This window comes from Pyrus communis, chromosome 15, assembly GCF_041283825.1.
Source record: "Pyrus communis isolate YQ-2024b chromosome 15, ASM4128382v1, whole genome shotgun sequence".
NCBI lineage: Eukaryota > Viridiplantae > Streptophyta > Magnoliopsida > Rosales > Rosaceae > Pyrus > Pyrus communis.
This window is the reverse complement of record NC_142579.1, coordinates 19,105,685-19,133,644: the sequence shown is the minus strand read 5'-3', so window position 1 is coordinate 19,133,644 and position 27,960 is coordinate 19,105,685. Positions and strand designations below refer to the sequence as shown.

At 37.9% G+C, this 27,960-nt stretch overlaps 2 protein-coding genes across 3 annotated transcripts; both read left to right on the top strand.

Annotated features, from left to right (window-relative positions):
• Window positions 1-959: 959 nt before the first annotated feature.
• Window positions 960-27,960, top strand: LOC137708474 (kinesin-like protein KIN-14A). 2 transcript variants are annotated; one of them, XM_068447561.2, is made up of 19 exons: window positions 960-1,223; window positions 1,475-1,598; window positions 1,917-2,003; window positions 2,146-2,316; window positions 2,468-2,574; window positions 3,040-3,171; window positions 3,285-3,463; window positions 4,488-4,649; window positions 5,009-5,100; window positions 5,399-5,550; window positions 5,859-6,032; window positions 6,301-6,447; window positions 23,364-23,549; window positions 24,216-24,287; window positions 24,821-24,876; window positions 24,995-25,214; window positions 26,568-26,759; window positions 26,889-27,080; window positions 27,751-27,960. In XM_068447561.2, the coding sequence occupies exons 1-19, from the start codon at window positions 960-962 to the stop codon at window positions 27,958-27,960; spliced, it is 2,919 nt and encodes a 972-aa protein (XP_068303662.2). The 2 variants fall into 2 exon arrangements, with proteins under 2 accessions (XP_068303662.2, XP_088541696.1); XM_088685570.1 differs by lacking the exons at window positions 26,889-27,080; window positions 27,751-27,960 and adding an exon at window positions 25,538-25,707 and having other exon boundaries at window positions 26,568-26,708.
• Window positions 9,909-12,012, top strand: LOC148690641 (uncharacterized). The gene is made up of 2 exons (XM_088686064.1): window positions 9,909-11,807; window positions 11,978-12,012. The coding sequence occupies exons 1-2, from the start codon at window positions 10,679-10,681 to the stop codon at window positions 12,010-12,012; spliced, it is 1,164 nt and encodes a 387-aa protein (XP_088542190.1). The 5' UTR covers window positions 9,909-10,678.

The following is a 27,960-nucleotide window of genomic DNA, read 5'->3' as shown; positions in this document are numbered from 1 at the left end:
ATTATTATATTGATGAATGATGAATTTTGAACAATACTGTGAAATTACATCGCAACCAAACCAGCACAAGCATTGATACTATGAATTCATCAAGCTTCATTCCAGATGTAATCGCTCAACCCATTTCTTCAACTGGGTTCGAATTTTCAACATACCCAATTTAGGATCTTTGCAATTTTCAACATACAGATCAAATTTTTTTTTTCGGATCTGGAAGAAGAAAAATAAGAGGATGGTAGATCATAGAGAGAATAAGAAGAAAAATAGGAGGTGAACGGCGGAACAAAGAGAAGAAGAAGGAGGACCTGTGATTCAGATGAGAGAGAAGGAGAAAAAAGATGAAGAAGAAGAACCTGGGTTCAGATGAGAGAAGAAGAAGGAGGAGAAGACAAAGAAGGAGAACCTGGGATTCAAATGAGAGAAGAAGAATGAGGAGAACCTGGGATTCGAAGGAGAACCTGGGAGTTGGAGAGAGTGAGAGAGCCATGTTTTCAACCCGACTAAATAATACTGTGATTTTGGAAAGGATAGTTAAGCGGGTGTCAGCCGTGTAGAATAGGTTGGGCCGGAGTATTTAGTCGGCTGACTATTTAATACATGGGGACACCAAACACCTGATACCGTATAATTAATTCTATCCGATGTGTTATACGTGTACCAAACAAGGCCTCTATTTTCTAGGTCCACATAGCCCAAAGCCATAACTAGAGAGGCAAGCAATTTTTACTTCTTTTGAGTTTTAAAATAGGAATTTTAACGAAAAACTTACGGTTCATTTTAATGAAAAATCATATTTTTAACTTAAAAATTCAATCATATACTATTCACTTCAGTTTTCTTTTTTTCCAAACCCTTTATTTTCTTTTTTTTTTTTTTTTTACAAACCCTTTAGTTTTCTTTTTAAAATTTGAGTTTCCAAATTTGGGGTAAGATTTTTCTGCCGGGGGGCAACGACGGCAATGGCGGAGCAGAGGAACAACAACAACAACAGGTGGAACTGGGAGGTCAGTGGCTTCGAGCCAAGGAAGTTGCCTTCTTCGTCGACGTCGGCTGCGGTAGCGGCGTCCAGCTTCGACCACCACCACGACAATTACAAGCCTGGTGCGCCGTTAGTTGGGCGGTACTCGATCTCGGCTGCGTCGGCTTTGGCTCAGTCTGAGCTCGCCAACTCCAACAACCAGGCTGTGGCTTCCAAGCTCCAGAAGCTCAAGGATAAAGTTAAGGTAATGGGTTTTGTAATTTAGGGGCTCAGAATTTGAGAGTTTGAGTTACTGACTTTTGAGCTGAATTACTGTGGTAATCTCAGTGGTTAGTGTGGTTTAAGAGTGTGTTTAGCGCCAATGCGTTTTGAAAATTGAAGCTTTGGGCACAATGTGAGAGACTTTTAAGTGGTTCGATATCTTCATGGGTGCTTTTGAATTTCTGCTTCTGTATTTATGTAAAGATTTTCTGTTTTTAAATTTTTATGGGACAGCTTGCTAGAGAAGATTACTTGGCGTTGAGACAAGAAGCAAGTGAGCTGCACGAGTACTCGAATGCGAAACTTGAACGAGCTACACGTTATCTTGGTGTTCTTGCGAATAAAACCCGAAAACTAGGTAAGGGATTTGGTTATGTTGTTTGACTGTGCGGTCTGCTTTGAAGGTTTAATGGATTTTTTGAAGTGGCCCAAGAGGGTGTTGTGGGAGGACTATTTTCTAAGTTCAGGATGAGTAGTATTTTGGCATGGGTACAGGGTTTGATATTACATGCAACCAAATGAAAACTATATGAATGTAATTTCTTGTGTTATACATTTTCCTTTGAGATTAATCACGAATTTGATATTCCTTCACTTGTTCCTTCTTTGTAAGGTTTATTTAGTGTTCTTGGTTCATCTCGATGGATTTGAAAGTTTTTCTTTGATAATATGTCAGATCAGTTTGCCCTTGAAACCGAGGCTAGAATTTCTCCGCTGATCAATGAGAAGAGAAGGTTGTTCAATGACTTATTGACGGCCAAAGGTACTCATCTTCTGTGAGTGTTCTCCTTTTGTAACTCTCTCTCAAAAGCATTTATATTTACTTTTCAAGGTTGTTGAGGTGTTTGGGTGATCTTACAAAAGTTTAGTGTGGCAGTATTTTCTAACTAGCCTTTTAATTCCAGGAAACATAAAGGTATTTTGTCGTACAAGACCTTTATTTGAGGATGAAGGTTCCTCAATTGCTGAATATCCTGACGAGTACAATATCCGCGTCAATACTGGTGATGATGCCCTGTCCAACCCCAAGAAGGATTTGGAACTTGACAGAGTTTATGGACCTCATGTTGGACAGGGTGAGAATAACTGTTTATCTTTCATTGTTTTCGCCTTATCTGTGGTTCTACTACTTGAATATTAATCATAAAACTTTAATTTCTGAAAAGAAAAAAAAATGCTTAAAGTATGTCTGCTGCTAAACTATTTTTGACATTTTTTGTCTGTCAGCTGAACTTTTCCATGATGTTCAACCATTGGTGCAATCAGCATTGGATGGATATAACGTTTCCATATTTGCATATGGACAAACCAACTCTGGAAAGACACACACTATGGTTGGTCTCTTTTCCTCTTTTTCTCTCTCCATGTTTGTTTGTCTGTGTCTTTATCGATATGCATTTCTGAAGCGTATAGGTTTATACTTGCATGGTGGACTGCTGTTTTCTCTGGCCAAATGGTCAATGCCTTTTAACTCTGTCCCATTACAAATTTGTATATTGAAAAGAATAAAAATTGTAAGTTGATGCATTGGACTTTTGAAAAGAGATTTGAAGTAATTTTTACACTATTAGAATTGAACCTTTTAGGATGGTGAGTTGGAGAATTCTTTCAAATGGTTACCCCATAATAAAAATTAAGTTTAAAGTACTAAAGCAAGAATTTAAATAGGTGCAACGAGGGATGTGCCTTTCACTCTGGGTGTTTTATGCCTTTCATTTTTTTTCATTTAAAATTTATGATCATTGTTTCAGTCTGTGCACCAGTTTTATGATATTTGTACTTTGTTAACTTTCTCTCAGGAAGGATCTAGCCATGATCGCGGTTTATATGCTCGATCTTTCGAGGAACTATTTGATTTATCCAACTCTGATTCCACTTCTACTTCAAGATTTAAATTCTCCGTTACAGTTTTTGAGCTCTACAACGAACAGGTAATATTGTTACTGTAAGTATTTTATGCTTTCTGGTTCTTTTTTTGTTTGAATGGCTTTTGGGATGGAAACCTTATGATGGTTTGATGTGGATTCCTTCCATTTTCTTTTAGATAAGGGATTTACTTTCAGAATCAGGAATTGCTCTACCAAAGATTCGCATGGGATCACCAGAATCCTATATAGAACTTGTGCAGGGAAAAGTTGATAACCCACTGGACTTCTCTAAAGTATTAAAAGCTGCATTTCAGAGCCGAGGAAATAAGCCATCAAAGTTCAATGTTTCTCATTTGTATGTTCCAAAATTTTACCTCAAAGTCTCAAACTTCCATACATTTTTTGTATTGCTAGTATTTACTGTAAGGTCATACTTTTGGTAGTTAAAATAGTAAGCTATACCTTTCTCTTAAAAGGAGTCCCTTCATATTACTGAATGAGAACACCATGCTAAAACTGTTATTGATTTTTATTTTTATTTTTTTAAATTATGAGAATTCCTGAATTTTTGCTTAACAGTTTTGATCTAATCACTTTTTAGCGATCACTCAATTCATCAAAGTGACCATTATTCTGGTGCTAAAAGTATTTATTATAACTTAATACACCTTTTTCTCAAAAAAGGGGACTATTTAACTTGTTCAAAGTTTTATTTCTTATGATTGAAAGGAAAATCTTGATTTAATAACAACTTGAACTTGTTTGTTCAATTTCATCTCATAAAATACATGTAATGGCTACACAACTTTTTGGGTTACTTCAAATCTACTTAAATTCTTTTAATGGCTATATCGTTAATTCAAATTAAGTTTAAGGTTTTCGCGGTGGAAAAAGTGATAAATTGATATGGGGTTGTCTGGTGATGGCTATATGTAGATTGTTGATTTTATGTTCTTTTCTCTTCTGCTCCTGGTGGATTACTTCCCACCACTTTGCTGTACAGGTTTTATTATGTAAAAGTATTTCATCTTTTGAACAAAGTTATATAAATTAATTGTTGACATGGCTAGAAGCTAAAATCAAGTTGCCTAACCCTGACTAGGTAGTTTCCTTTTACTTACTGATTGTAGTCTATGAGATAGAGGTTATGCATATACTCAAAACTTGACAAAAGCCACTGGACTGCCCATTATTAGGGGTCATAAAAGTTGAAAGGAATAACAAAAATAAGTAGACCATTCTGAAACAAGTTGCGAAGCTAGATAAAGAAGTTCCATATACGTTGTCAATTGCTTTTGCATTTATGCTTGTGTATGTGTCACAACTGCTCAGCACTTAATTTATCTAAAAGTAGATTCTTGTTTCTTCACTATTGCCAGGATCATCAGGATACATATATATTATAACAATTTGATCACTGGAGAAAATACATACAGCAAGCTTTCTCTTGTTGACTTGGCTGGAAGTGAAGGATTAATTGTTGAAGATGAGAGTAGTGAGTGTGTGACGGACTTGCTGCATGTTATGAAATCACTTTCAGCGTATGTTACGATGTCTTATCTGTTTTTATTTTTTTATTTTTTATATTTTTTAACTTAATAAGTTTCGGCTTCTTTCAGGTTACCTATAATTTAAAGGATGGTTCACATTGGTTTTGTACTTATAAGTAGTATATGATTTTCATTGTGCAATTGTGCATCATTCTTAGCATGTGATCACCTATGTTTCATTTATACAAATTCGGGATACGAATACATATGTGGTCATATTTTATGTCAGTTGTAACAATATATCAGTTTCCTGTTGTCCTGCTTATGCCAATGTGTTATCTTGTGCCATCTATGTTTACTTCTGCCGTCCTGTACTTAAATAATTCTGCCTTTTGACGCTGTGCATGTAGGTTGGGAGATGTCTTGTCTTCTTTGACTTCAAAAAAGGATGCTATACCTTATGAAAATTCAATGCTTACCAAAGTACTTGCAGATTCACTAGGTATTCAATCCTTTTCATTGTTTATGTTAGTCCTGATTTTGGACGTGCAATTCTAAGATGAAAGGAAAAGTAATAATGAACAATTTGTTAATGCTTTTTTTGGTTGCATATGCTTATAACTGCCTCATGGTCATGGGTACTTGTGATTGAGTTGCATCCATTACCACATTTTCTCCTGTATGATTGAATTACCATTTGGTAACATGTACGGTTGATTTTTGTTGACTTTCTTTCCGTGGTCTTGTTGAAAATATGGCTTTCATTGCTTACTGAAACAAACAAACAAAAAATTCTATAGGTGGAAGTTCAAAAACTCTGATGATTGTTAATGTCGTTCCAAATGCTTTGAATTTGTCGGAGACATTATCATCTCTCAATTTCTCTTCTAGAGCTCGAAATGCTGTTCTAAGCCTTGGGAATCGAGATACGATAAAGAAATGGAGAGATATCGTAAGTTCTCTCTCTCTCTCTCTCTCTCTCTCTCAGTTTATGAGTTTTATTTTTCTTTTTCTTTCTTTGTCATGATTACACATCAAAGCAAGGAAATAGAATAGAAATACTAATAGTAAAACAATAACATAAAAATCTTTCTATTAATTGAAGCATGGAGCCTCAGATGGAAACTTGCTGAGTTAACAATGAAGAATCACTTCGGCACTTCAAGGAAATCTACTTGCGATTTGTGCTGGTTAAGGCATTGTGATGAGCAAGATTATAAACTATTTTCTGCTGAATTTTAATTGTGATGATTCTTGTAGGCAAATGATGCACGCAAGGAGTTGTATGAAAAGGAAAAAGAAAGTCAAGACCTGAAACAAGAAGTTTTGGGACTTAAAAATACACTCAAGGATGCAAATGATCAGTGTGTCGTGCTCTTCAATGAAGTGCAGAAGGCGTGGAAAGTTTCTTATACGTTACATTTAGATTTAAAGGTTTTATAACTTGCTGAGTTTGGTACAGCTTTCATGTTTACTTGCATGTTATTGGATGTTAGACAATTTAAAGTGCTACCTTGCTGAAGCCGTTGGATATATGGCTTCGATTTATACTACAATTAATGAATTCTCCAGGGTTGCTAGTAGTCTAATTTAGTGGTTTTCTGTCTTTTTTTTTCCATAAATTTTCCTTGTCAACAATGATAATGTGGTTTTGGCTGGTAAGCATGGTTCTAAACTGGTTTAATATTCCCATTTGATGCAGTCTGAGAATATAATGCTTGCAGATAAGCAAAAGATAGAAAAGGAGCAAAATGCACAGCTTAGAAATCAAGTAGCTCAACTGTTACAATTAGAGCAAGATCAGAAAGTGCAGATAGAACAACGAGATTCTACAATCCAGGCCTTGCAGGTTGGTCATGTGTCTGCTTAATCTTCTCATTTATAAGTATTAGGGTTCAATGGTTCTGTTAAAATATTTCAGGAATTTACTGTAGACCATATTTCAGGAACTACTGTACACGTTCATATTTTTAGAGTAATCCGTGCTGCATACTTTTCTGATGCCAGTGTGCTCTGATGCGATAAAAGATAGCAGTCAAATTAAACCTTCTTTTTGACAATTGTAGTATAGATATAAGTAGGGATCGTTCTAGGCCGGGGATTAGGAGGGATTGCTAATCTAATGAAAATTGACTCAAAGATGTAAAAATATGTTTTAAAACACTTTAAATAGACTCACAAGACTCTTACTAACTTATATGACTCAAAACAAACTTTAAAGACTCAAAACAACCAAAAACAACCAAAAATACTCAATTTAGACTTTAGGACTTAATTTGGACGAAAATACATTTGGTTTTGACTCTAAAAACTCAAAAGGACTCTTTTGGACAGATTTGGAACAAATAAGAAGGGGGGTTTTGATTTTGTACGAATTTAAAAGAAAACAAGTGACTTAAAACTTTAAAACAGATTTTGGACGAAAATAAGAAAAACTAATGGATGATGGGATAGCCAAGGGATACTTTTCCACACATGATACTTTCTAATATAAATTGATTTCCAGTTGCTTTTCCGATAAACCATGAATTCTCAACGCCCCAGATTAACCGTGAATTGCACTAATTAACCCTCAGATTTTCCTAACGTTATTGAATTGGATGATTGCATACGACAACCCAAAACATTCCCCACAAGTCCCCTATATGATTGCATAATAGAGATACAAGCAAGAATCATTAAGTTCTATGAAAACCATAAGCATTGACGAAGCACTTGTTACTATGATTGCATGAAACTTATGCTAAGAATTTACTTAACATGATTGTGAAAACAACCTTAACTACTTGTGAATATTAGTTTGTGACGATTATGTGAAACACCCTAATATTCTAGCTCCAAATTCAAGCATGCAAATTAAGTAGGCCTCCCTAATAAACATACAAGAATAAGTTATCCGTCAAACGGTTAAGTAAATTGCATTCACAATTTATGAAATCACAACTGGACTTAATCAACTCATATTATAAATGTAATCATGGTTTCAAAGCATCCCTAGGCTAAAACGAGTTTAGCCTCTCATGTTCATGACAAAACAAAGCAACATAGATTTAAACATTAACAATAAAGGATAGATTACACCTAGAAACGTCTAACACTCTAACTCGAATGCACAAACGCCCAAGGCTTGGTCTTCCTTCTCCTCCTCCTTGCTAAGTCACGGCAAAGGGGTCTATGGTGGGTTTGTGGATGAGTGTTTGATGGTTGGAAGGTGGTAGGAAGGTATGTGGATGTGTGGAATGGTTGGAGTGCTGCTGCTAGGAGGGGGGAAATGCTGGAAATGGAAGGGGAATGCACGGCACCAAAGGATTGTTCCTGGAATGGAGGGTTATGCACGGTTTTATATAGAAATGAGAGAAAATGGATGAATGATTAAGAGTGCATGTGGGTGAATTATAGAATGGGAAAACATGTGAGTGACAGCTAGGGTGATTGGTGGCTGCAATGATGAAGTGAGAAAGCTGGAAATGCAAGGGGAATGCACGAAACCAAGGGAGAATGGGAGAATGTAGCTGAATGATGATGGTTTTAATGGGAGTGACAGCTAGGGAATATGGAAGTGTGCGGCTAAGGTTGGAATAATGTGATGGTGGCTGAAATAATGAAGGGAATGAATGGAAAAACAGCTAGGGAGTGAATGATTAAAGGGTGCATGAATGGAATGATTAAAGAGTGAATGAATGGGAAAGCATGTGGTTGAATGATGAAGTGGGAAAGCTGTAATTGGAAGGAGTGGAAGGGGAATGCACGGCAATGGTGTTAGAATGGGCTAGGCCCTTTGTTTTATGTCCTAAAGTGCATACAAGGCCTTCAATTTCGTCCAACACTTTGGCTCCAAGCATAAGTTATCCATCCTTAGCCCAAAAGTGCTCCAAAAGGCTCCAAAATGCACTTCTTTGCTCCTTTAGCCCTTAGAACCTGAAAACATACGAAAATAACTTAAAAGACTTAAAGAACTAAGAAATAACAACGTAAATGCACAAGAACAAGCCAACTAAGTTGCCTAAATATGCTCCTATCAAATTCCCCCACACTAAGTTGCCTAAATATGCTCCTAAATCTGCTAGCTGGTCATCACTCTTCACATAAGGCAAGTTAATGGTACCATCAACCAACCTTTCCTTAATAAAGTGCCTATCCACTTCAACATGTTTAGTACGATCATGTTGAACTGGATTATGAGCAATGCTAATGGCGGCTTTGTTATCACAATAAAGATTTGATAGCTTTGTAGAATTGAAACCCAATTCTCTCAACAAAATCTTGAGCCATAACAATTCTTGCACGCCGTGTGCCATACCTCTAAATTCAGCTTCAGCACTGGATCTAGCCACTACATGTTGCTTCTTACTGCGCCAAGTAACTAGATTTCCTCCGACAAATGTAAAGTATCCAGAAGTCGATCTGCGATCAGTTACTGACCCAGCCCAATCTGCATCAGTGTATCCTTCAACTTCTTGATGTCCATGATTGGAAAACATCAAGCCTTTTCCAGGAGCAGACTTCAAATACCTGAGAATGCGTTGTACAACATCCATGTGGGCTTCACTTGGCCTATGCATAAATTGACTCACCACACTTACAGCATAGGCTATGTCAGGTCGTGTATGAGACAAATAAATCAACCTCCCAACTAATCTTTGGTATCTTTCCTTGTTAGCCGAAACTTGATCAGGATAGTCTCTTAATCTATGGTTTTGCTCAATTGGTGTGTCTGCAGGTTTACCAGCTAACATCCCAGTCTCAGTTAATAAGTCTATAACATATTTCTTTTGAGAAAGAAAAATGCCATGCTTTGATCTTGCAACTTCAATACCCAAGAAATATTTCAAAGTACCCAAGTCCTTCATTTCAAATTCCTTGGCTAGATACATTTGAAGTTTTTGAATTCCCTCGACGTCATCACCTGTAACCACCATATCATCCACATAAACAATTAAGGCTGTAAGTTTACCTTTATCATGCTTAAGAAATAAGGTATGGTCAGCCTGAGTTTGCTTGAACCCATAATTTCTCATCGATTAAGTGAACCTGCCAAACCATGCCCTTGGTGATTGCTTCAATCCATACAAGGACTTTCTCAACCTGCATACTTTGCCAATATCACAAGTGGCAGTGAATCCAGGAGAAAGATCCATGTATACCTCTTCATCCAAGTCTCCATGTAAAAATGCGTTTTTCACATCAAACTGTAGTATAGACCTCCCCTCTCTCTACCATGACCAATCAACGCTTTCGTTCGAATATCCTGAAACCAACAATGAGTAGGAGAAAAGATGGTAAGACAGTTTAGTTGATTTGTAAGTTTACCAATAGAAAGCAAATTGTGAGAAAGATTAGGAACATGTAAAACAGATGAGAGAGATAGGCATGGTGTTAATGAGATGGAGCGTTGATTGGTCATGGTAGAGAGAGGGGGGGTCTATACTACTTGGACTTACCACTAGATTGTGAGAAGACAAGTTACAGTTGTCAAGTGGAAGCTAAACAATTTGAAGCTTCTGAAAAAATTTGGTTATGGCACAAAAGATTGGGACATCATTCCTTTCAGTACCTGCAATATCTATTCCCTTCTTTATTTTCTAAAGTCAAGGTTTCTAATTTCTATTGTGAAACTTGCATCTCTTCTAAAAATCAAGAAATTAACTCTATTTTGGCATGGTATCAGAGCCATTCTGATTCAAAAGGAGTTTCTATTCTGATTAACCTACTGGCACTACTGCCATCTACCCCATAAGACCTGCAGAATAGCAGGCCTTCTACTTTCATACGAATTCAATCTCTCTTTGGCCATATCTGCCAACATCACTACCCATATTGAGCTTGTTAACCATATACATTCCACTGCATCTCTACCCATCTTCTGTCCATTTGCAATATCTCCACGAACCCATAAAACTTTTCAAAAACAAAAAAAACAAAAAATTTTAAATACTACCCCATACCCTATAAACCATACCCGTTGGAATCACCCAACAAACCCGTGCCATTGCCTCTTCCTCCTTGCATTTTATTCCTGCGTCTCTCTCAGTGAGACAGACTCTCTATTGTTTCAATAAAGAGAATTCGTTGCAGTAGTAATGGGTGACTCCAAGACCACTGTTTCAGCTGCTGTTACACAAAATGATATGTATTTGCATATCACCCCAGACAAGTTGGATGGGTCCAACTATTCCTCGTGGTCCCAAAGTGTTCGCATCTACATCACTGGCAGAGGCAAATGGTCTTATGTCAATAGAAAAAAGAAGACACTAGCAGAAGCCGATGCATTGTATGCTATATGGGAGGAAGAGAATGCCATGGTTCAATCTTGGCTTCTCAACTCCATGACTAGAGATTTGCGGGCCATTTTTCTCCGACTCTCTACTGCAAAAGATGTTTGGGATGCTGTTACCCAAACTTACTCAATTGAAAAAGATACATCAAAATTATATGAACTTCGCTGTCAAGCACCGGCGACTCGCCAGAATGGTGAGCCTTTATCTGCATATTATGGTAAACTTCAGCAAACATGGCAAGAAATAGATTTCTTACGTCCTGGAAAATTGAAATGTGCTGATGATGTTGCTGCTCGAGAGACAGAAATTTCAGAAGAAAGATTGTATGATTTTCTGGCTGGCCTTGATCCTCATTTAGATCATGTTCGCAGTCAAGTTTTGACTCAAACACCTTTGCCATCTGTTCGTGCTGCTTATGCTCTTGTGAATGCTGAAGCAAGTAGGCAAACCATTATGTTGGTTGGCCCACAAGTGGAAGGATCAGCCATGGTAGCTGTTCCGTCTCGATTTCCCCGTGGAGTCTCGAATTCTCGATCAGGTGGATCTAAAGTTACTGATACAAGGAAGTGTACTTATTGTGACAAGGATAAGCATACTAGAGACACTTGTTTTAAGTTGCATGGATATCCTGATTGGTGGGTTCAAAAGAAGGAAAATCAAAAGAAAAGCATTATTGGATCACAAGCACACCTGTCTACACCAACGCCTTCCGTGCCTCGAGTAGATCAATCTGCTCACTCAGTTTCTCCTACTACTGCTTCCACTTCCTTAGTCGATGCAGGTAACTTTGGTTTTGCCTTGAACACCACATTTGGTGCTCCAAATAAACCTTGGATCATTGATTCGGGGGCTTCTGACCATATGACCAATAACTCTTCATGGTTTGCTTCTCACACTACTCCACCTTTACATACCGTTAAAGTTGCTAATGGTATTTCCACTCTAGTGCTTGGAGCAGGCTCCATCTTATTAACACCATGCCTATCTCTCTCATCTGTTTTACATGTTCATAATCTTTCTCACAATTTGCTTTCCATTGGTAAACTTACAAATCAACTAAACTGTCTTACCATCTTTTCTCCTACTCATTGTTGGTTTCAGGATATTCGAACGAAAGCGTTGATTGGTCATGGTAGAGAGAGGGGAGGTCTATACTACAATTTGATGTGAAAAACGCATTTTTACATGGAGACTTGGATGAAGAGGTATACATGGATCTTCCTCCTGGATTCACTACCACTTGTGATATTGGCAAACCATGCCCTTGGTGATTGCTTCAATCCATACAAGTCCCCCTGTTCGTTATGGTTATTCTTCTACAAAGGGTATTCAAGATCCTATATCTAATTTTGTTTCATCTCATCGCTTGTCAGACTTTTATATAGCTTTTGCAAACCAATTATCATCAGTCTCAATTCCTAATAAGTTACAGGATGCTCTTAAAAATCCAAAATGGAAAAAAGCTATAATTGAAGAGATGGAAGCTCTTCGAAAAAACTCCATTTGGGAACTGGTTAAACTTCCTGAAGGCAAGAAACCTGTTGGGTGTAGATGGGTGTTCACAGTAAAGCATAAAGCTGATGGTTCAGTGGAGAGGTACAAGGTCAGATTGGTAGCCAAAGGTTATACTCAAACCTATGGCATTGATTATCAAGAGACTTTTGCATCGGTAGCAAAGATCAACACTATTAGGGTTCTTATGTCATTGGCAGCAAATCTGGGGTGGCCTCTACGACAGTTTGATGTGAAAAACATAAGAACCCTAATAGTGTTGATCTTTGCTACCGGCGCAAAAGTCTCTTGATAATCAATGCCATAGGTTTGAGTATAACCTTTGGCTACCAATCTGGCCTTGTACCTCTCCACTGAACCATCAGCTTTATGCTTTACTGTGAACACCCATCTACACCCAACAGGTTTCTTGCCTTCAGGAAGTTTAACCAGTTCCCAAGTGGAGTTTTTTCGAAGAGCTTCCATCTCTTCAATCATAGCTTTTTTCCATTTTGGATTTTTAAGAGCATCCTGTAACTTATTAGGAATTGAGACTGATGACAATTGGTTTGCAAAAGCTATATAAGAGTCTGACAAGCGATGAGATGAAACAAAATTAGATATAGGATATTGAATACCCTTTGTAAAAGAATAACCATAACGAACAGGGGGTATCCCTCGATTTTCTCGAATAGGATAACGAGAACCAGACTCATGATGTGGTTCATTTGGATCAGCACTTAATGAAATCTCATGATTGGACTCATCAAATATAGTAGGCTGAAGAGAATGAGTGGTTACCTCAGGATAATTCGTATGAGTAGCAGCTGATTGGTCAGAGAGTTGGTCAATGAGGGGATCTATATGTGGGTGGTCTATCTCATCAGCCACTTTTTCTTTTTCTTTTCCTTTATCTCCCCTTTTTCTTGTCCTCTCATATACCTTCAATATTTTTCCACTCTTTGCCTCATCATTAGGCAAATTTGGACCATCACCGGCATCAGACAAGTGTTCATCCGAAAAATGCATACCACCAATGTCAAGTGGCCACTGCTCTTCCTCCTTACTCCCCATCTCCCCCTGAAGAGAAGTGACCGAATCTCCCTTTGAAAAATAAGCCTCTTGTTCCTGAAAGGTAACATCCATAGAGACAAAAATTTTCCCATTGGGAGGATAGTAACATCGATACCCTTTCTGAGTAGCAGAATAGCCAATAAACATACATTTCATGGCTCGAGGATCCAACTTATCACGATTTTGCATGTGGACATGAACGTAGCAGACACAACCAAACACTTTTGGAGGAATATGAAGGAGTGAAGGAAGAGAATGATACTGGGAAAGGGTTTGGATAGGTGTTTGAAATTGGAGAACACGTGATGGCATGCGATTGATAAGAAAAACAGCTGTGTGAATGGCATCACCCCAAAAACGTTTAGGAACATGCATAGCAAAACATAAAGATCGAGCCACATCCAAGAGGTGACAATTTTTGCGTTCTGCTATACCGTTCTGTTGAGGAGTATGTGGACAAGATGTTTGATGAATGATACCTTCTTGTTGAAAAAATGTTCCAAGTCCATAATTCAAATACTCTTTCCCATTGTCAGATCGAACAACTTGAATTTTAGCATTAAATTGGGTTTGAATCATTTGATGAAATATTAGAAAAACAGACATAACCTCACTCTTACTTTTTAGTAAGTATACCCAAGAAACTCGAGTGCAGTCATCAATGAAAGAGACAAAGTATTTAGCACCAGTATAAGTAGGAATATGAAATGGTCCCCAAGCATCAGAATGAATAAGAGAGAAAGGAACATCACTTTTATTGGAGCTTAAAGGAAATGAGACACGATGATTTTTAGAAAAGATGCAAGTTTCACAATGGAAATTAGAAACCTTGACTTTAGAAAATAAAGAAGGGAATAGATATTGCAGGTACTGAAAGGAAGGATGTCCCAATCTTTTGTGCCATAACCAAATTTTTTCAGAAGCTTCAAATTGTTTAGCTTCCACTTGACAACTGTAACTTGTCTTCTCACAATCTGGTGGTAAGTCCAAGTAGTATAGACCTCCCCTCTCTCTACCATGACCAATCAACGCTTTCGTTCGAATATCCTGAAACCAACAATGAGTAGGAGAAAAGATGGTAAGACAGTTTAGTTGATTTGTAAGTTTACCAATGGAAAGCAAATTGTGAGAAAGATTAGGAACATGTAAAACAGATGAGAGAGATAGGCATGGTGTTAATGAGATGGAGCCTGCTCCAAGCACTGGAGTGGAAATACCATTAGCAACTTTAACGGTATTTAAAGGTGGAGTAGTGTGAGAAGCAAACCATGAAGAGTTATTGGTCATATGGTCAGAAGCCCTCGAATCAATGATCCAAGGTTTATTTGGAGCACCAAATGTGGTGTTCAAGGCAAAACCAAAATTACATGCGTCGACTAAGGAAGTGGAAGCAGTAGTAGGAGAAACTGAGTGAGCAGATTGATCTACTCGAGGCACGGAAGGCGTTGATGTAGACAGGTGTGCTTGTGATCCAACAATGCTTTTCATTTGATTTTCCTTCTTTTGAACCCACCAATCAGGATATCCATGCAACTTAAAACAAGTGTCTCTAGTATGCTTATCCTTGTCACAATAAGTACACTTCCTTGTATCAGTAACTTTAGATCCACCTGATCGAGAATTCGAGACTCCACGGGGAAATCGAGACGGAACAACTACCATGGCTGATCCTTCCACTTGTGGGCCAACCAACATAATGGTTTGCCTACTTGCTTCAGCATTCACAAGAGCATAAGCAGCACGAACAGATGGCAAAGGTGTTTGAGTCAAAACTTGACTGCGAACATGATCTAAATGAGGATCAAGGCCAGCCAGAAAATCATAGAATCTTTCTTCTGAAATTTCTGTCTCTCGAGCAGCAACATCATCAGCACATTTCAATTTTCCAGGACGTAAGAAATCTTATTTCTTGTCATGTTTGCTGAAGTTTACCATAATATGCAGATAAAGACTCACCATTCTGGCGAGTCGCCAGTGCTTGACGGCGAAGTTCATATAATTTTGATGCATTTTTTCAATTGAGTAAGTTTGGGTAACAGCATCCCAAACATCTTTTGCAGTAGAGAGTCGAAGAAAAATGGCCCGCAAATCTCTAGTCATGGAGTTGAGAAGCCAAGATTGAACCATGGCATTCTCTTCCTCCCATATAGCATACAATGCATCGGCTTCTGCTGGTGTCTTCTTTTTTCCACTGACATAAGACCATTTGCCTCTGCCAGTGATGTAGATGCAGACACTTTAGGACCACGAGGAATAGTTTGACCCATCCAACTTGTCTGGGGTGATATGCAGAGACATATCATTTTGTGTAACAGCAGCTGAAACAGTGGTCTTGGAGTCACCCATTACTACTGCAACGAATTCTCTTTATTGAAACAATAGAGAGTCAGTCTCACTGAGAGAGATGCAAGAACAAAATGCAAGGAGGAAGAGGCAATGGCACGAGTTTGTTGGGTGATTCCAACGGGTATGGTTTATAGGGTATGGGGTAGTATTTAAATTTTTTTTTTTTTGTTTTTTGGAAAGTTTTATGGGTTCGTGGAGATATTGCAAATGGACAGAAGATGGGTAGAGATGCAGCGGAATGTATATGGTTAACAAGCTCAATATGGGTAGTGATGTTGGCATATATGGCCAAAGAGAGATTGGATTCGTATGAAAGTAGAAGGCCTGCTATTCTGCAGGTCTTATGGGGTATATGGCAGTAATGCCAGTAGGTTAATCAGAATAGAAACTCCTTTTGGATCAGAATGACTCTGATACCATGCCAAAATAGAGTTAATTTCTTGATATTTTCATCTCCCAATCGGAGGATTTATATAGGAATACAAGCAATGATGATCAGGTATGAAACCAGTACAAGAAGTCATAAAAACACTGCTATGAAACTACTGCCTATACCTAACTTTACTGCTTACAACTACTTTATTAATTACAATGGAATTCATGTTTGATTTCCTAATTCTTTAGTCAACAATGGCTGCTTCAGTTAACAAGTCTACAATGGCTGCTTCAGTTAACAATATGCACTCAGATTTTCTAACTACACACCTTAATCTAGTTACATGTGAGAAGATTGATGTAAACATGAAAACGAACTCACATATATGTATCTCAAAGGAAGCAATTTCTAGAGTTAATAAGCATGTTTAGGTATGATCTTATGAATGAAATGCTACTACTTAGATGCGAGAACCAGTGACACCATATGCTCATACCAAGTTCAAACTCCACAAATTGAAACACATAACACTCAAGATTGAAGTCACGGGTTGTAATGGGGCTTGGGGTGTGTGGATAACAAAGAAGGGATATGGAAAACAAAGGTTCTTAAAGAAATAATGAGCAAAGCACTTGAATCAACTTAGAATTCACTTTTGAATGAAAACTCAACTTTTGAATGAAAACTTAACTTTTGAACAAAAAGGGAGAATTTAGACAATTTAGGGCCAGATTTGGTGTTTTGGACCATTTCTTCAACATTCAACACTTAATCACTCATTCTTTCATCTTTTCAAGCTCTTTTTCCTTTTTTTCTTTCTTTTCTTTTCTGTTTTTCTTTTTCATACGTTTTTCACAATTTTTTTTCTTTTCTTTTGAATCTCAAAACATACATAAACACTTAAGAACAAACATTCTCTCCCCCACACTCATTTTCTTTCATAATGTAACTCAAAAGGAATTCATTTAAGTCATGCTCACTATCTTTTAAGAACAAGGGTGTGGACTGTCCTAAACTAGGCTAGGTGAGGATAATGTGGGTTAACAAAGAATAAAGGCTAAACAAGGCTTAACGGGGTTAACTTAAACATATAATGAAGTAGGATACACGGCAATTTGGCTTTGGTGGTGGTCACTACACAACTTTTTCTTGAATATGTGTTATGCAAATCAATAACATGCTTCGAATGAAATGGGCATGAGTTCTAGCATTTGGAACTATATGATGAAACGCCTTCTAAGTAGTAACCAAGCAAAGAATAATGAGACCAAGCAACGACTTTAGAAAACAATAATGCACAGATTTTAACTCTCCAAATAACGTTTAGGCTCAAGTCTCACAAGGTTGTAGCGTTTGTTTGAGTTCCTTCCTTCAAGCATGTTACAAAAATGAATATTTTTTTTTATGATTGCATGTGAAGTCATACATTATAACCATAACCAAGCATATACCAAGAGTAAATCAAACTTTTCTCCATGTTTATAACTCTTTTTAACAGTCATGCAATTACAAACCAAATCCTCATCATTGTGTTGGAAGGTACCCTAAGACATAAACACACAAAAACGACTCAAAACACTCTTTTTAGGCTTTTCAAAACATGTTTTTCAAATTTTTATGTGATTTTCGGAGTTATAAAACAAAACATACTAAAACACTCTAAAACAGCTTAAAAACACCTTAAAACAGTAAGGAACAACACTTGAAGTTATGGGTGATAAAATCCCACGAATTTGCATCAAATATACTTAGTTACCCCATCACACTTAAATCAAACATTGTCTTCAATGTTTTAAGCATAGATTCACACAAAACATAAGTAAACACATAAACAGCAACTAAACATACTAAACATGACAGAATATAACTAACAAAGAGAAGAGTTTAGGGACGCAAATCTGGTTATGGAGTGTAAATTCCATCTTCTCCTTGGTGATTGCATTGAGGCTTGATCTTGAGTTTGACTGGAAGATTTTCTGGTTTCCTCCAATCGTTGATTTTCCACAGGCTTAATCTTGAACTGGGCTGGAGGATTCTTTTGGTCTCTCCCGAAGGTCTGAACTTACTCCTTTTATCTAGAGTTGAATTTGATTCAAGGGTGGTTGAATCAGACTTGTGATTTCTTCAAGGGCCATCGAGGCTTGATCTTGAGTGAAAATAGGACCATGAGCGGTTTCAGGATTCAGACACATGGCAGGCAAGCACGAGGTGGAGGTGATGACCTGTTTTTTTTTTTTTTTTTTTTTTTTTTGCACCGTGTGTGTTTTGTTTTTGTGCCGTGTGTGGCACCTTATTTCCTTACTTGTGCCGAGTCTATTAGATTGATTGCTAACCTTGTTTGTTCTTGTGTGCAGGTACTAGTTTATGACCCGTGGCTCACAACATGTTCGTGAGCATATCTCCGACTTTGACGGTGATTTCGAGAAGACTTTGAGAAGGAAAAAGAAATCGCAAGCGTCTAATCCTCCTAGTCCCGAACCTGAATTAAAGGAGCAAGAAGTTGAAATTGAGGTTGAAGAGGAAGTACCAACCATGGCAATGAACAATCGAACCATCAAAGAGCTTTCTGCCTCGGGTTTGGCCAATGCAGCCCCTCTTTGCATCCAATACCCTAGGGCAGCCCTTGAGAAGACCGATGAATTTGAGTTGAAGTCCAGCTTGTTACATCATATACCCAAGTTCCATGGGTTATCAATGGAGGACCCCAATAAGCATTTAAAGGAGTTCGAAGTCGTATGCTCAAGTATTACACCGGTGAACGTGGACAGCAACATATTGAAGATGAATGTTCTTCCTTTTTCTTTGTTGGAGAAGGCCAAGGATTGGTTGTATGAGTTGGCTCCCGGCACTGTCACATCATGGGAGAGTATGAAGCGAGCCTTCTTAGAGAAGTTCTTTCCGACATCACGAGTCATTCTTCTTCGCAAGAAGATTAGTGGAATTCAGCAAAGCCAAGGTGAATCTTTTCCAACTTATTATGAACGTTTTAAAACTCTTGTTGCTTCATGTCCACAGCACCAAATGAAGGAGGAGCTACTTCTTCAATATTTTTACGAAGGTCTTCCACCACTTGAACGGCAAATGTTGGATGCATCCGCAGGAGGAGCTCTAGTGGACAAGACACCTAGGGATGCCAAAACTCTCATTGCTAATCGAGCACTCAATGCACAACAATATGAAGGTGTTGGGCAGAGACACCCCAAGGCCACAACAAGTGAATGAGGTAAGTTCTCAATCCAATCTTCAAACTCAATTAGCTAATCTTACTTCTCTTGTGTCTCAGATGGCCGAAAGAATGAAGATCCAAAGTACAATCTGTGGTGTATGCTCCATTCAAGGACACCAATCTGATCAATGCCCTCAATTAATTGAGAACGGAGGGTGGGAATCTGCCAATACTGTAGTGCTTGGTAACTTACCATTTTCACGAAATTGTCCCAAAAATTCGGCCATTTGTCCCATTTGCTTCTTTAGCTCATTAACCTCCTTTGCTTGGTTCTGCATTCCCTGTGCCATTGTGGTTAATAATTGATATGTTTTATCATCATTCATAGACGTACCTGAGTTGGTTTGGGATGATTGTGCTTGAGGAGGTGGTTGTGGTGCCATTGGCCTTGGAAAGAAACCCGGGGGTTGTCGGAATCCACTTTGTTGGGCATATTGTGGTGCATCTCTCCATCTGAAATTGGGGTGGTCACGCCATCCCTGATTGTATGTGTTGGAGAAAGGATCACCCCTTGGTTGGTTCTGATTCCTATAGCCCATAACATTGGCAGATTCCCACCCTCCGTTCTCAATTAATTGAGGGCATTGATCAGATTGGTGTCCTTGAATAGAGCATACACCACAGATTGTACTTTGGATCTTCATTCTTTCGGCCATCTGAGACACAAGAGAAGTAAGATTAGCTAATTGAGTTTGAAGATCGAATTGAGAACTTACCTCATTCACTTGTTGTGGCCGTGGGGTGTCTCTGCCCAACACCTTCATATTGTTGTGCATTGAGTGCTCGATTAGCAATGAGAGTTTTGGCATCCCTAGGTGTCTTGTCCACTAGAGCTCCTCCCGCGGATGCATCCAACATTTGCCGTTCAAGTGGTAGAAGACCTTCGTAAAAATATTGAAGAAGTAGCTCCTCCTTCATTTGGTGCTGTGGACATGAAGCAACAAGAGTTTTAAAACGTTCATAATAAGTTGGAAAATGTTCACCTTGGCTTTGCTGAATTCCACTAATCTTCTTGCGAAGAAGAATGACTCGTGATGTCGGAAAGAACTTCTCTAAGAAGGCTCGCTTCATACTCTCCCATGATGTGACAGTGCCGGGAGCCAACTCATACAACCAATCCTTGGCCTTCTCCAACAAAGAAAAAGGAAAAACATTCATCTTCAATATGTTGCTGTCCACGTTCACCGGTGTCATACTTGAGCATACGACTTCGAACTCCTTTAAATGCTTATTGGGGTCCTCCATTGATAACCCATGGAACTTGGGTATATGATGTAGCAAGCTGGACTTCAACTCAAATTCATCGGTCTTCTCAGGGGCTGCCCTAGGGTATTGGATGCAAAGAGGGGCTCCATTGGCCAAACCCGAGGCAGAAAGCTCTTTGATGGTTCGATTGTCCACTGCCATGGTTGGTACTTCCTCTTCAACCTCAATTTCAACTTCTTGCTCCTTTAATTCAGGTTTGGGACTAGGAGGATTAGACGCTTGCGATTTCTTTTTCCTTCTCAAAGTCCTCTCGAAATCACCGTCAAAGTCGGAGATATGCTCACGAACAGGTTGTGAGCCACGGGTCATAAACTAGTACCTGCACACAAGAACAACAAGGTTAGCAATCAATCTAATAGACTTGGCACAAGTAAGGAAATAAGGTGCCACACATGGCACAAAAACAAAACACACACACACGGTGCAAAAAAAAATTAAAACAAAACAGAAACTAAACAATTTAAACAAGACTCAACACAAGGGATTAGCAAAACGGCGCCAAAAATTTGATGTGATAAAAGATAGCACTCAAATTAAACCCTCTTTTTGACAATTGTAGTATAGATATAAGTAGGGATCGTTCTAGGCCGGGGATTAGGAGGGATTGCTAATCTAATGAAAATTGACTCAAAGATGTAAAAATATGTTTTAAAACACTTTAAATAGACTCACAAGACTCTTACTAACTTATATGACTCAAAACAAACTTTAAAGACTCAATTTAGACTCTAGGACTTAATTTGGACGAAAATACACTTGGTTTTGACTCTAAAGACTCAAAAGGACTCTTTTGTACAGATTTGGAACAAATAAGAAAGGGGGTTTTGATTTTGGACGAATTTAAAAGAAAACAAGTGACTTAAAATTTTAAAACAGATTTTGGACGAAAATAAGAAAAACTAATGGATGATGGGATAGCCAAGGGATACTTCTCCACACATGATACTTTTTAATATAAATTGATTTCCAGTTGCTTTTCAGATAAACCATGAACCTTAACATAAAAATTTGAAAAACATGTTTTGAAAAGCCTAAAAAGAGTGTTTTGAGTCGTTATAAAACAAAACATACTAAAACACTCTAAAACAGCTTAAAAACAACAGCAAGGAAGAACACTTGAAGTTATGGGTGATAAAATCCCACGAATTTGCATCAAATATACTTAGTTACCGCTGCCAGGATGGAGTGCTGGAAAATGGAAGGGGAATGCACGGCACCAAAGGATTGTTCCTGGAATGGAGGGTTATGCACGATTTTATATAGAAATGGGAGAAAATGGATGAATGATTAAGAGTGCATGTGGGTGAATTATAGAATGGGAAAACATGTGAGTGACAGCTAGGGTGATTGGTGGCTGCAATGATGAAGTGGGAAAGCTGGAAATGCAAGGGGAATGCACGGCACCAAGGGAGAATGGGAGAATGTAGCTGAATGATGATGGTTTTAATGGGAGTGACAACTAGGGAATATGGAAGTGTGCGGCTAAGGTTGGAATAATGTGATGGTGGCTGAAATAATGAAGGGAATGAATGGAAAAACAGCTAGGGAGTGAATGATTAAAGGGTGCATGAATGGAATGATTAAAGAGTGAATGAATGGGAGAGCATGTGGTTGAATGATGAAGTAGGAAAGCTGTAATTGGAAGGAGTGGAAGGGGAATGCACGGCAATGGTGTTAGAATGGGCTAGGCCCTTTGTTTTATGTCCTAAAGTGCATACAAGGCCTTCAATTTCGTCCAACACTTTGGCTCCAAGCATAAGCTATCCATCCTTAGCCCAAAAGTGCTCCAAAATGCACTTCTTTGCTCATTTAGCCCTTAGAACCTGAAAACATATGAAAATAACTTAAAAGACTTAAAGAACTAAGAAATAACAACGTAAATGCACAAGAACAAGCCAACTAAGTTGCCTAAATATGCTCCTATCATGCTCTCAAGAATAGAGTTACATGTTTTCAGATGATTTTTCAAAAGAATGTCCCACAGGGCCACAGCGATAAGCATACCCATCTATATGTCATATCATATTAGCGTGATAACAGGAAAGATGTAACAAGGAGTCCATGCTGAATAGACATTGTAATCTTCTTTGTTTAGCATGCAAGCGTATGAATTGTCACAGAACATAATTGATAAGTTAAAGTTTGAAAAATCTATCGGCACATAGTGCAGGCTTCAAATTTAGTTATGTGTGGGCTGAAGATTTCCAAAACTCGTTATTTATGTGACAAGTACTGAAGTACGTGAAAAAAGAAGAAGAAATCATGACATTTTCTTCGTAGCACTCTTCATATAAGCAATTAGTTGTTTCATGGCATTCTACTTTCTAAAAACAAAAATCTCCAAATTTTGGGTTTGAAACTTTTTTCGTTGGCATATGATTTTTCATTAGAATGTGATTAAGTTGTTTGAAATGCATGGGGTTAGCATATTGGTTAACTCCACTCATGATATAATAGTTTTGAAGTGAATATTTATGTTTTCAATTGTTTTGTGCTGTGGTTCTTCATTAAAGTGACTATCACACCTTTACATCTTCAAGTGGATTGATCAGGTTTTGAGGTTTCAATTATGTCGCATTATTAAATGGTTGAACTCTGGAGGGCGTATGTTATAGTATGAAAGTTTCCCATTTATACTTCCTAACCAAGGAACTTTTCCTTGCATTTTGCACCACATGATGGTGCCCAACATTAACTGTTCGATATAGGCCAAAATTAAAAGCATCGAGTCCAAACTCAGTGAAGCCCTCCATTCCAGTGAAGATCGGCCACCATTAGTCTCGGATCCAGGGTATGCAATTCTATCAAATTCCAAGGCAATGGGAGATAGCATGGATTCTCCAGTAACTACGAAATTGGAAGAGGAGCTTAAAAAGCGTGACGCATTAATTGAGGTGTGCTATTCTACCATAATTCCATGTTTTCTGTTTCTAGAATAATGGTTGCAACCTAATGATTTGTACATATGCATGAACGTCTGTTATCTATCCTATCTGTAATCCAATTTTCATTTCTCATACAAACGAGAAGTTCACAAACCTATGGATAGACAATAGATTAGATTTTAGCATTTTGAATTTGACTCATAATGACACTCCATCAAAGGAAAATTTTGATATTTATAGACCCAAAATGACCTCGCTAAGAAACTGCTAATGGCAAGTGCCACTTGAACGGTAATCATGGTACATTATTGTGAAATGTGAACAATGCTGTTAAGATGAAGACCATTAGACTGCAAAAACTAGTATAAACTAGACTGGTTAAGTACCAATGCCATGATTTTATTTTGGTCTTTTTCAAATAATGTTTACTTAATTTGTCATTTTAAAAAACCAAAGGTACATTCCTTGGGAGCAAAAAGTTGTGTTATGAAGAGGTTCTTCCGCAATGAGTTAGTCTTGTACCAAGTCATTGTTTGTGCATACCAGCATGAAATATCATCTCTTCTGAATCTATTTTCCCATTCTCAATTGATATGACCATTTTTATAAGGTTAATGCTCTCTGTCTCTCTCTCTCCCCCTTCCTCCCTCTGTCTCTCCCTCTCTCTCACACCAGAGGTTGCATGAAGAAAATGAAAAGTTATTTGATAGATTGACAGAGAAAACACCTTTGGCTGGCTCACCAAAGGTAATTTCTGTTAGTCCCACTTTTGATGTGGTTGCGTGCTTTCACAATATAGTTGTATATTTGTTCGTCTGATTGTTTTACATGCTATTTTAAGTATCTGCTACATTCTTGGGTGCTCATTGGTGCATTCAGTGTTCTCCTTGATTCAGTAATTCATGGAAACCCAAAGGAGTGCAGGTGGTTAGATGTAATTCTGGGGGTTTATTGTTATAAAAACGCTTGAAGATTTTGGGATGAATTTTTTTTTTTTTTTTTTTTTCAGTTAGCATTCCCGACTCTATTGTAGCAGTTTCATATAGTCATATGGTATTGATTGTTCTTTATTGTGATGCCATTTGTGAGTGGAAAAGTTTAAGAGAGCAAATTTCGATGAAAAGTTTATGAGTTTGGATAGGTGTGGTGTCCTATCACAATCCATTATCAGTTAATAAGCTGCTTCCTTATCTCATTTGTGGTATTTAAGCAATTCTACTTCTATGGTTTGTTAAGTGTATCATAACAAATTTCTAATATGTGTGGGTGTGTATTTTCAGTTGTCAAGTCCATTGTCCAAAGGGCCGCAAAATGTTCAGTCTCGGGACCTTGTGCGGTAAGACTTCTGCAAGACTTTATGTTTAATGTGTTTTGTATATTATTTTTCTTCATCCCTCAATTCCTAAAAGAAAAAGCTTGTTTATCTAACTTTCGCTTTCAATAATTTAAAACAGGAATGATAGTAGAGGACACTCGATGGATATTATTTCTTCATCAATCGCCCCTGCTGCAGATAAGACTGAGGGTACTGTTGCTTTGGTGAAATCTGGTGTGGAGAAAGTCAAGACAACCCCTGCTGGAGAATATCTTACGTCTGCCTTGAATGACTTTGATCCTGAGCAGCATGACAGCCTTGCTGCGATTTCGGATGGAGCAAATAAGCTTTTGATGCTGGTATGCTTGGTTATTTAATTTATCTTTTCATTTGTGTTTTGACACCATACTGGCATACCTTGATATTATGCTTAATTGAATACGGGGTCATCACGCATTACTTATTTTAAAGTGAGTATTAAGCGTTGATGTTCAACTTTTCACCTTTCTTGATGTGGAGAAATCTTGCTAACAAAGGCTATCGTTTTTTGTTTAATTTTTTTAGGTTGTGGTGAGCACTTAACAAAAAGCTTCTTAAATAATTGTTAATAAGTGACTTTTGTTAGTGTTTTGTAGTTTCAACTAGGGTTTGACTTGATGAAATTTGGATTAATTTTGACAAGAAATTGAAGAAGATGATGAAGGCAGCAAAGGGAGTACATCGCTCCTCTTGGATCAGTTCAAAGAATGAGAATAAGATAGAGAGTACAAGTGGCCGTTACAAAAGCACTCACACGAACAACTTGCTCGCTAACACTCATGTGTGCTGCGTACAATTTAACGAGCACAACGGGTATGGCAGCTGGCGGAAATCTAGCCTATGAGCTAGTTTAATCTCAACCATTCATTCTAAACACTTTAAAAACAAACACTAACAATTCTGACAAGCTTGAGGGTGAAGAAATCAGCTCAAGTGCTTATATTTCAAGACTCCCTTCTAAGCTTTTAAGTTTAGCTGACTTCATTCCAAGTAAACCTCAGAGATAATAAAATCGATCATTTGGCAGAGCTTTGGTGAAGATTTCTGCCATTTGGTCCTCTGACTTCCAGTAAACCAAGTTGATAATGTTTTCCTGCAATGCATTTATGATGTAGTGATATTTGTGATTAATATGCTTTGATCTCTGGTGGAAAACTGGATTTCTTGTCTTTGCAATCGCAAAAAGTATTGTTCACATTAAAGTCGAGTTGCATCTGTTTGCACTTCTCCAAATCCTCCAGAACAAATCTAAGCCGAACTACTTGTGTAGTAGCTTCTGATGCACTTACATACTCAGCTTCAGCTGTGGAAAGAGCCACATTATTCTGGTTAACACTATAATAAAATAAAAACAAGAATTACAAAATAGTGGTAAGAAATCCACCATGTAGCAAAGCTAGCTAAGACCTCTCAAATAGATCTAATTACAACATAACCTCATCCAAAATCATTTTACGGTTGCTAACATATCCCACACTATATGAGAAAGAGAATAATCCCTGAACTCATTTGAAACTGATGCCCAGTATCTTACTCTACCTAATAGTTCTGCCACCCCCACTCCATTATAATCTTCAAAAACTCTTGTTACGCGCCAACCAAATTGATGGTCTATGATACTTATTGTGTGCAGCTTTAAGATGTAACGCTAATTGTCTCTTTACAAATTACAGGTTCTGGCTGCAGTAATTAAAGCAGGGGCTTCTAGGGAGCATGAAATACTTGCTGAAATAAGATATGCCGTTTTCTCTTTTATTCGTAAAATGGAACCACAGAGGGCAATGGACACCATGCTTGTATCCCGTGTTAGAATTTTGTATATTAGATCCTTGCTTGCTAGATCACCAGAGCTGCAGTCCATCAAGGTAATGAATGTTAAAGAATAGAGACTTACCTTTTTATTTGTATGCTCCTTTTATTTTTTCTTTGTCTTTTCTCAAGGCCGGGGTGGGTGCTGTCAATGCTTATTATTTCTTCTTTCTTACCATTTATAGGTTTCTCCGGTAGAGAGTTTTCTAGAGAAGGTTAGTACCGGACGTAGTAGGAGTTCCAGCCGGGGAAACAGCCCAGGAAGATCTCCTGTGCTCTATGTTGATGAGCATATCCAAGGCTTCAAAGTGAATCTAAAGCCAGAAAAGAAGTCCAAGTTTTCATCAGTTGTATCAAAGATACGCGGACTTGATCAGGTAACTGTCATCTCTCTCTCTCTCTCCCTCCCCACCCCACCCCCCACTCCCCCCCACCACCCTCTCTCTCTATATATAGAGGGAGAAGGCAAAAAGAGTGAAGCTTTCATAATCCCAACTTTGCTCCTCCCATTAGGATTTCAAAAGAAAAAACAAATTCACAAAAAGTAAAAAAAAAAAAAAAAACCACCCACTTAGTGGGACTGTGAGTGGTTAGTAAGTAGTTTATTATTTTTTTATTATATTATTTATTGTTTTGCTTTTTTGTTTCTTTTTTCAAACAGAAAAATAAATAATAAAATAAAAAGAGTCAATTGCCACACACATTTGCGTGTGGAAAGAGGGTAGTGTGTGTGTGTATACTGTATATATACAAACAAGGGATAAATGAGAGAGAAAAGAGTATCCCAACACGCAAGCACAAGGCAGATAAGAGAATGAAGAAGAAAAAAAATATCTAGCTATGCTTCTACCATTTTATCTATTTTAATGGACAAGAGTGGAAGTTTCTTTCACTTTTCTCGTGAACCTCTTTCTCATTCTTTGCTTTTTTGGTGCTTCTTCCCTACGCATATGTACACAAATTTAATAGTTTTGACCTGTTTCTGCTAATGTTGTCTTTTGTTGCAAATGTTTTGTATGGTGCGGCACTAAGCATTCAAATGTGCAGGAGACTCCAAGGCAGCAGGTAACTGCTGGAAAGCTTAAGGAAATAAATGAGGAAGCAAAAAGTTTTGCAATTGCAAACAAAGCGCTTGCTGCTCTGTTTGTTCATACACCAGCTGGTGAGCTCCAGGGCCAACTTAGATCCTGGCTTGCAGAAAATTTCGATTTTCTCTCTAGTACAGGAGATGATGCATCAGGAGGGACAACTAGTTAG